Genomic DNA, 9,088 nt, shown 5'->3' on the forward strand with positions numbered 1-9,088 from the left:
CTGCCGGCACCCTCATCTCTGATGGAGACCGTGGCCTCTCCACCCGGAGGCCAGCCACCTCCCTGAGCTCTGTCTGCCTACGTCTCTGGCTGCCACTGACCCCACCAGCACGTTGGCCCGCTGGCCTCTCAGCAGGCCCTCCCCTCCCTCCGCCTCCCCCCGACTGACTGGCAGACTCAGACCTTCACGAGCCGCTCCTGGGCAACGCTGCCTGGGCAGCATCCTGGTCAGGGCTGTGGTCGGGCCATGGAAGCGGCCCCCTGGCCGAGACTGTCAGGCCTCCACGCCCAGGCCTGGCCATTTTAGCCTTGGTGACCCACACGTACGCCTCTGGATGGTCTCCGGGAACAAGAAAGTCTGCAGCAACCACAAGCAACCAGGTGGCCACAGAAAGAAGTAAAACAACTTGTTCCTACCTGAACTAACTGCTGCGGCCCACACCCATTATTCCTGTTCAGCCGTGCAAAAATCTCCCCCGACACTGAGTTTCTCAAGCCCCCACCCCTGTAACTGTGTAATCCACTGCACCCTCCCCTCCGACCGCAACCCATACTCCCCACCCTATGCTCATGCCTGATTGTAATAAACGACCCCTGCCCTTGTCATGCCCATCCCGTGACGCCCTTCCCTTCCCTAGATTACCAACCCCTGCCCTTGATGTCATGCATGCTGTGACCCCCTCCTCCTCCCCAAGATCCATGACTGCAGCTGACTATTTGCCCCAAGCTATATGACCAGTCCCCTTTCCTACCCACTTTGCTAACTCCTTTCTCGGACGTGGCCCGCTTGCACCTAGGCGCGAAATAAACGGCCTTGTTGCCCACACAAAGCCTGCCTGGTGGTGTCTTTACCAGAGCAACATGTGGCAGAGAGAGACCACAGTCTATATCCCCAAAAGAGGTCACCCCGCTGCCAGAAACCCTGCCAAGCACATTTGCACCCCTGGAGTGTGGGCGCAGAGGTCAGCCACGTTCAGCCCGTTGCACATTCATTCCGGCTGCAATTCTCATCCCTGGGCTCAGGGCCGGACCTAGACACACGAGGCCGGGCGGGCATGACCCAGCAGCCCTCAGGATTTGTTTCCTGTGATTTTTGGACCCTTAAGGAGCACAGAGGAGGATGGGGAGGATGGGAAAGGGAGAGAGGCCAACGGTGGCCAAGTCCAGCCCCTCCCGCCGCTCCCAGGCCAGGCAGCAGCCTTCTGAGCAGCACGGAGACCCCTCTTGTCCTTCCAGCCAGCCCTCAGGGGCTCGCCCCCGCCCCCTGCAGTCGGCCTTGCCATCACAGCTTTCCTGAGGGACACATAGCTCTCTCTGCCCTGCACGTTGCCAGCGGAGCTCCCTGTCCCCAGATCCCAGTGTCCCTGCCACAGCTCAGCTGTTATGTGGCCACATGTGCTGCAGAGGAGTCTGGGAAGTGTGTCTTTTCCATCTGTGCGGCTGCAGAGGAGTCTGGGAAGTGTGTCTTTTCCATCTGTGCACAGTTGTATAGTTTTTCTCGCCCTTAAGGGAGGTGAGCAGAAGGATCTGGGCAGGGAAGGCCCGTCTCTGGCCACCTACGATACTAAGTCTCTTACAGAGGGGCCACACCTGTCTCGCTCTGCATGCAGACCTGCAGGGCACCCGGCACAAGGACACTCAGATGTGGGCAGGAGCCGGGAGGGAGAGACGGCCTGGAAAGGAATGAGCGTGAGCTCAGTCGATGGTCGAGGCTGTGCCGTGGGAGCTCACAGAGTGCTGAGCTTCCAAATCTGGAGTCCTAACCTGGCCTTCTGTGGGACGGAAAAGAATTAACACTGCTTCCGGGCAGCTCAATTAGGCCGCCCTAGATACTCTACCTGGGAGTGGAATATTACTCAAGCCTACAATTTTCTCTCTTGTACAATTTGCATCCAATTATGTTATTCTGTCTTTAGCGCAAATCTAATCTCATCTCCATCAGTTGCCCTGCTTCATAACGCATGTTTCCTGACAGCAGTGAGAGGAGACGGTGTGTGAGGCTGCAGCAGCATCTCCTGGCTCCTCTGGGCTGGGGAGGATACTGTTGGCTTTGCCCGGCTCCCCCCAGACCCTCTCTGCACAGACAGAACCTCAGCTAACAGAGCCTGGCTGCCCTGTTGTGCCAAATCAGGAACACAAAGACGGCAAAACCTACGGGCACCGGGCGCCACCAGTGGCTTACACCTGTAACCCATCCCACCACTTTTCGGGGTTGAGGTGGGTGGATCACTTGAGCTCAGAGTTCAGGGCCAGCCCAGGCAACATGATGAAACCCTGTTGCTACAAATATAAAAAAACACAAAAAATTAGCAGAACATGATTGTGTGCCCCTGTAGTTCCAGCTGCTCAGGAGGCTGAGGCAGGAGGATCACTTGAGCTATGGGAGGCTGAGACTGCAGTGAGCTGTGATGGCCCAACTGCACCCCAGCCTGGGCAAGAGAGAGACCCTGTGTCAAAAAAACAAAACCAGGCCTGGAGCAGTGGCTCACACCTGTAATCCCAGCACTTTGAGAGGCCGAGGCAGGCGGATCACCTGAGGTCTAAAGTTTGAGACCAGCCTGATCAACATGGTGAAACCTCATCTCTATTAAAAATACAAAAATTAGCCAGGCATGGTGGCAGGTGCCTGTAATCCCAGCTACTTGGTAGGCTGAGGCAGGAGAATCACTTGAACCAAGGAGGCAGAGGTTGCAGTGAACCGAGATGGCACTATCGCACTCCAGGCCGGCGACAAGAGTGAGACTCCATCTCAAAAAAACAAAACATTAGCTGGGCATGGTGGCGCGTGCCTGTAATCCCAGCTACTCAGGAGGCTGAGGCAGGAGAATTGCCTGAACCCAGGAGGCGGAGGTTGCGGTGAGCCGAGATCGTGCCATTGCACTCCAGCCTGGGTAACAAGAGCGAAACTCTGTCTCAAAAAAAAAAAAAACCTGCCAGCTTTGGGAAAAGTGACACTCACTGAGAATTCCGTGTGGAGGGCAGGACACCCGACCAAGGTGACAGTGTCACTCAAGAGTGGGTGACCACAGGTTGGGGACCCACAGCTGCCTGCTCAGCCCAGGGACCGTGCCTGCCTCGGGAGCTTCAGAGCGAGGGTCTGGGCTCTCAGCGTGGGCCGGCTCCTTGCCTAGCATCTGCTCAGTGCAGCAACATCGGCTGGGGCCCCAGTGGAAACAGGCGGCGCTCACGGGGCGGCCTGAGGAGCGTCTGGTGTCTAGTGTGTGCAGGCTGTGTTCTTTCAGGACAGCCCCGCATTACCAACAGGGAGCTCGGGACACGTGGCTCCACGGGAATGCTCCAGAAGCCTCCCGCATGGCACGGCGTTCAGTGAGGCTCCAGGCTATTCCGCACGCGCACCAGACTGTGCTGCTGCCTCTCTGTACCAGAGCATACAGTGTGTGAGTGGATCATCTGAGATCTGAAGCCAGTTACACTCCAGATTGGATTTACTCACGCTGCTTGATTTTACGGGAGAAACTGAGGCTTGGGGCCAGGATACACTCAGAGCAACAACATGCAAATTGTGGTGGTTAGGCGCGCGGGCCAGTGGGGGCGGTGTCCATTCTGGGCCCACCACCACTTGCTGTGTGAGCCGGGCAGTCTCTGCAGCTTCCACGCCCCGAGTGGAAGGACCTGCCCAGGGTGGTTCAGACGAAGAAAAAAATCCAAAACAAAGGAGGCAGTCTGCAAGGATTTTTAAAATATATATTTTTTGAAAATAGTTTGAAAGTAATTAAGATCCCTGATTGGAAGGGGGAAAAAAATCAACACAATGAAATTTAGGAACAGAAATTGCAGGAGCAGCTGCTGCACCCAGCCCCGTCCACCCAAGGGGCGCAGCCGGGAGACGCTCATTTTATGATCCCAAGTGCACGCTCCGGCCGACGCAGAATCACAATTACCAGCCTTCGGGTGGAAGGACCCTGTCCAAAGTCAGGGTCAGAAATAGGACAGCTCATCGTGCTTGGCTTTGTTGGTCTGGTAGTCAGACAAGGTCAGGGGCTTGTTTTCGTGAGGGAGACTTTGGAATACTCGCAAGTGGACAAATTCGTCGTCACCGACATGCACCTGGGGAAGAGAGTGGAGTGAGCGCAGCCTCTGATCCCGAGTGCCCTGCGGCATCTGCAGGTCATGAGCAGCCAGCTGAAGACAATCCTCTCTTCTCCTGCAAGTGCGGTGGCACCTCGCACCCCACGTGTGTTCCCTTAGGGTTCTTAGCTCCCCAGAAGCCCCAGCCCTTCTCCTGAAAGGCTGACACACACAGTAGGATGCTTATCTTCAGGGGCACCCACAGGACGCCCCAGCACCCGAGGCCACACAGCCCGGGCTTGCACAGGCAGCTCCTAGCAGCACGTGTTCGGGCCAGGCCCGCCCAGGCCCACACTCTACCTTGATGAAGTAGTTCGTCCCCGCAACCACCTGGCTCCTGAAGGACACAGCCTTAAACACGGGGAACTTCTTGTTTTCTTTTTCTTCAAGCTGGGATCTCACCTAGGCAGAGGGCACAGAATGGGGATGACTCAGGGGCTTCTTAGATTCTCTCCTGCACACGCACGCGCACACACACACGCACACACGGGATGCTGATACTGGCTCTTCACACGATTGTCTCACAACTGAGGAGATAAACTGTCAGCCTAATAATAAAGTAGAAAAAAACCAGTTCTGGCCGGGTGCAGTGACTCAAGGCCACAATCCCAGCACTTTGGGAGGCTGAGGCAGGAAGATCACTTGAAGTCAGAAATTCAAGACCAGCCTGGCTAACATGGCAAAACTCCATCTCTACTAAAAATACCAAAATTAGCTGGGTGTGCTGGCAGGCGCCTGTAATCCCAGCTACTCGGGGGGCTGAGGCAGGAGAATCAGTTGAACCCAGGAGGCGGAGGCTGTAGTGAGCTGAGATCGCACCACTGCACTCTACCCTGGTCAACAGAGCAAAACTCCTTAAAAAAAATTAAATTGGCTAGGCATGGTGGCTCACGCCTATAATCCCAACACTTTGGGAAGCTGAGGCGGGTGGATCACTTGAAGTCAGGAGTTCGAGACCAGCCTGGTCAACATGGTGAAATTTTGTATACTAAATATACAAAAATTAGCTGGGTGTGGTGGCGGGTGCCTGTAGTCCCAGCTACTTGGGAGGCTGAGGCAGGAGAATCACTTGAACCAGGAGGCAGAGGTTGCAGTGAGCCAAGATCATGTCACTGCACCACAGCCTGGGTGACAGAGTGAGACTCCGTCTCAAAAAAAAAAAAAAAAAGGCCAGGCATGGTGGCTCACATCTGTAATCCCACCACTTTGGGAGTCTGAGACACATGCATCACTTGAGGTCATGAGTTCAAGACCACCCTGGCCAATATGATGAAACCCCATCTCGGCTAAAAATACAAAAATTAGCTGGGTGTGCTGGCTTGTGCCTGTAATCCCAGCTATTCAGGAGGTTGATGCAGGAGAAATGCTTGAACCTGGGAGGCAGAGGTTGTAGTGAGCCGAGATTGTGCCACTGCACTCCAGCCTGGGAGACAGAGTGAGACTCCATCTCAAAAATAATAACAATAAAAATAATAATTAAATCTAATGAAGTTTAAAAGTACTCTGGGGCCAGGCACAGTGGCTCATGCCTGTGATCCCAACACTTTGGGAGGCCGAAGCAAGAGAACTGCTGGAGCCCTGGAGTTGGAGACTCCATCTCTAAAAATAAAGTCAGCCCGACGAGGCAGCATGCTTCTGTGATCCTAGCTACTGAAGAGGCTGAGGTGGATCGCGGGGACCCTGGAGTCTGAGATGACCACAAGCGATGATCGCACCCCTGCACCCCAGCCTGGGTGATACGGTGGGGTGGGACCATGTCTTAAAAAAAAAAAAAAAATGTGCTGCTGCCTAGGTTAATGGGAAGGCCTAGGAGCATCCCCGAGCGACGAAGCTGGTCTAGAGAATTACGGGCTTAGTTTGAAAAAACAAAACGAAGTGGCAAGAAGCAAGCCAGTTGGGAAAGAAAGGGAGTGGCCCAACATTACGGTTGGTGGAGCCACCAGGGCAACCGGGCCCAAGATACTGCCACCTCCCAGCGCCAGGGAGGGCCCTTGCTGGGACAGGCTCAAGGACAAGGCCTGGGGCCCGGGCAGGAAGGGGTGGGGAGGTGCAGAGGGGAAGCTGCCCTTCCACTCCTGTTCTCTGGGGAGGTGGGAAAGGGGGTGCCCTCCTGCACCCCTGTTCTCTGGGGAGGTAGGGAGGGAAAGGTGCCCTCCTGAGTCCCTGTTCTCTGGGGTGTTGGGTGAGAAAATACCCTCATGCCCTCCATTCTCTGCCCAAGGCCACCATGCTTCTCGCTGCATGGGCACAGTGGCTACCTGTGTCTGGAACCAACCTGTGTGCCCTCTCCCAGCAAGGTACAGAGGGCCTGTGGGGACGCACCAGTGCGGCGGCCCTCACCCCCAGACACTGACGGGCCCAGCTTGGGTCTTGCCCACAGACCCGCCCAGGGCGTGGGAGGAGGAGGATGCGCCTCTCTCTTTGCTGGGTAGGAAAGTCTGCAGGGCACAGTGGGGAAGCCCCGGGGGAGGCGGCCGTGCCAGGCAGAGGTATTGGTTCCAGGCCAGGCTACCTGCTTAGCACAGGCACTGCCGCCGCTGACAGGGAGCAGCGTGGGCTGGCCTCTCACCAGGGCAGCCCCAGAAGGGCAGGATCATTAGGAAGCCACAGGTGACCAGTCCTCAGGGGTCACAGGCAGCGGGGCTGTGAAGGCACAGGGACGGCTCTGGGGGAGGGTCCCCCACGCAGTGGCACAGAATGAAGGACTCTGCTGGCCTTTGGACTGGGTCAGCCTCTGGTCTCCACCCTCCTTGTCTACAAAGTATGACAGGAACCCTCGGCCCGGCACGCTCCCATAGGAGTCAGTAAGACAGGCCCCGACTAGGGGAGGCCAGGAAGCGCCCCTGCCCTCTCCTCCCAGCCCTTCCTCAGAGACCACCCGAGAGGAGGCTGGCCTGGTTCATGTGCCCGTCCTAACGTCCCTCCCAGTAGCAATGGCTGTGCCTACTCCAGTCACTTTTGAGATACGGACTCTTCTCTCCTGGCTGCCACAAGAACTCATTCTAAGCTCAGAGTGGGTGACAATGAGGGATTTCTCAGGCCTGGAAAGCCAGAAAACAGGTCAGGAAGAGCAAGGCTTCTATGAGTAGCTGTGGGGAAGAAGAACCACGTTTCCAGGCGCAGCTCCCACAAGCAGTCTGGGCAGGCAGGGGCCAGACTTTGCCTCATTTCCAAAGGTGTCATGGGACTGACTCATGCCGCCCCCCTTCCCGCAGTCAGATGGTCAAAGCCGCCTGAGTGGTGACACTGTGGGCTGACCACATCTGGACGCAGCAGCAGGGAGGAGAGTTAAAGGGGAAAGAAGGCTGGGCGGTGGTGCATGCCTGCGAAATCCCAGCACTGTGGAAGGGCGGGGCGAGAGGTCACTTGAGCCCAGGGGTTCGAGACCAGCTCGGCAACATGGTGAAACCCTGTCACTACTAAAAATACCAAAAACTAGTCAGGCGTGTTGGCGGGCGCCTGTAATCCCAGCTACTCGGGAGGCTGAGGCAGGAGAATCGCTTGAACCTGGGAAGCAGAGGTCGTAGTGAGCCGAGATTGCACCCCTGCACTCCAGCCTGGGTGACAGAGAGACTCCATCTCAAAAACAAAAAACACAGGCCTCAGCGCCGCCTGGACCTGTTCTTGCTGGGGCATCCACTTGGTCACCAACCATGACAGCCAGGCGCGTTTGGCCTGCGCACCTCGGGAGGGGCATCCTGCGCACAGGACCTGCCCATTTAAGCCCCTCCAGAACCCTCTGGCAGGCGCAGAGCAACAGGATGTCCATTTTACAGATGAGTAAACCGAGGCACAGAAAAGGCTGCCGTCTTCAACCCAGATCGTTTTTATCTTTTCTGTGTTTCAACTTTTTATTTAGACTTACAGTTTGAAACAGTGCCACAATGAGCAGTGTGTAAGAGAACCTGTGGTCTCTTCATGCAGATACACTTCTTAAGTTTTTAACCCACGTGCCTCATCACTGGGGACCTCCTGCACTCCCTCTCATGACTTTTTTCCTGAACAGCTGAGGATGCTGACAAAGATTCTTGCGTGGCCACACTGTAGTCGGGCTCCTGAAGGGCCTGGACCACCTGCGCCCTTCCTTGTAAAATCGTTTTCGCAGGAAGCCTGGCTGTCGGTTTAGCGACCCTCCCCCGCCGCCGGCTTTGGGATCACCGCGGAGATCCGGGCAGGCAGCGCACCCGCGCCACCGCCTGCGACGCCCATCGCCCTGCCGGCCTGCAGCCCGGAGCGCCTCCCCCGGGGGCTTCCCCCACTGATTGTCCATCCGGGCGCCGCACCCTGCTCCGAGGCTATCAATTCCCGCGCGCCCTCGCTGGGTTCCGCAACGGGCCCAGTATCTCCCCGCACGCCCGCGCGCAACGCCCGAGCGGAGGGAGGCCTCCCACCGCCACAGCCCCGGACGGCCCGGGGTGCCCCGTCGAGTCCGCCCGCCCCGGGGGCGCAGCGGGGCCCAAGCGGCTTCCCCAGTCCAGGAGCCGCGGCCGCGTCCCCGAGGCGAAGGCGGGACCCCCAACGGCCCGTCCCCGCGGCCCACCCACCTGGTCGGCGATGTTCTGGGTCTCGGCGGTGGCCGGCTGCGCGGCGGAGGGCGCCCCGCACATCATGGTGGCGACGACGGTGGGACTCGGCGAGAGGACTGGACGAGGGTACGCGGCGGCGCCTCCGCTCAAATAGACGCGGCGGTCACGTGACGCGCGGGCGGAACCAAGGCGCGGGGAGGGGCAGCTTGGCTTGGGAGTCCCCGGCGGGGTCGCGGTGGTCCCGCAGGACGGGGCGCGCGGGGCGGGGCGCAGAGCAGGATGCGGAGCGGGGAGCCTGGCCAACCCGCGGGCTCCGTCTCCGCGCCCAGGGCCGGTGTCAGGAGGGAGCGCCCCCCCTCCCTGGGTTGGTGTCGTCTTCCCTGGCGCGAGTCACGAGGGCCGGGGCGGGGGCGCGGCCGGGTGTCGCCGGCGGGTTGGGCGTGCAGGGTGGGACGACAGGGGAGGGGCAGTCGA

At 58.2% G+C, this 9,088-nt stretch overlaps 1 protein-coding gene across 1 annotated transcript; it reads right to left on the reverse strand.

The window, feature by feature from the left end:
- Positions 1–3,684: 3,684 nt before the first annotated feature.
- CSTB (cystatin B) lies at positions 3,685–8,730 on the reverse strand. Its single transcript, XM_012444784.2, has 3 exons — positions 8,633–8,730; positions 4,389–4,490; positions 3,685–4,067 (listed from the first exon to the last, which is right to left on the reverse strand). The coding sequence occupies exons 1-3, from the start codon at positions 8,696–8,698 to the stop codon at positions 3,939–3,941; spliced, it is 297 nt and encodes a 98-aa protein (XP_012300207.1). The 5' UTR covers positions 8,699–8,730; the 3' UTR covers positions 3,685–3,938.
- Between the last annotated feature and the right edge of the window lie 358 nt (positions 8,731–9,088).

The sequence above is a fragment of the Aotus nancymaae genome, unplaced genomic scaffold (genome assembly GCF_030222135.1).
Source record: "Aotus nancymaae isolate 86718 unplaced genomic scaffold, 86718_ANA_hifiasm-v0.15.2.pri h1tg000022l_1, whole genome shotgun sequence".
In the NCBI taxonomy this organism is placed as follows: domain Eukaryota; kingdom Metazoa; phylum Chordata; class Mammalia; order Primates; family Aotidae; genus Aotus; species Aotus nancymaae.

Bases quoted from the DNA above. Each gene is read 5' to 3' on its own strand.
- CSTB (XM_012444784.2), bottom strand. From the start codon at position 8,698: ATGATGTGCGGGGCGCCCTCCGCCGCGCAGCCGGCCACCGCCGAGACC. The intron at 4,491-8,632 runs GTGGGTGGGCCG...CCCTCTGCCTAG, and splicing joins CCCAGAACATCGCCGACCAG to GTGAGATCCCAGCTTGAAGA. The intron at 4,068-4,388 runs GTAGAGTGTGGG...TCTCTTCCCCAG, and splicing joins GGACGAACTACTTCATCAAG to GTGCATGTCGGTGACGACGA.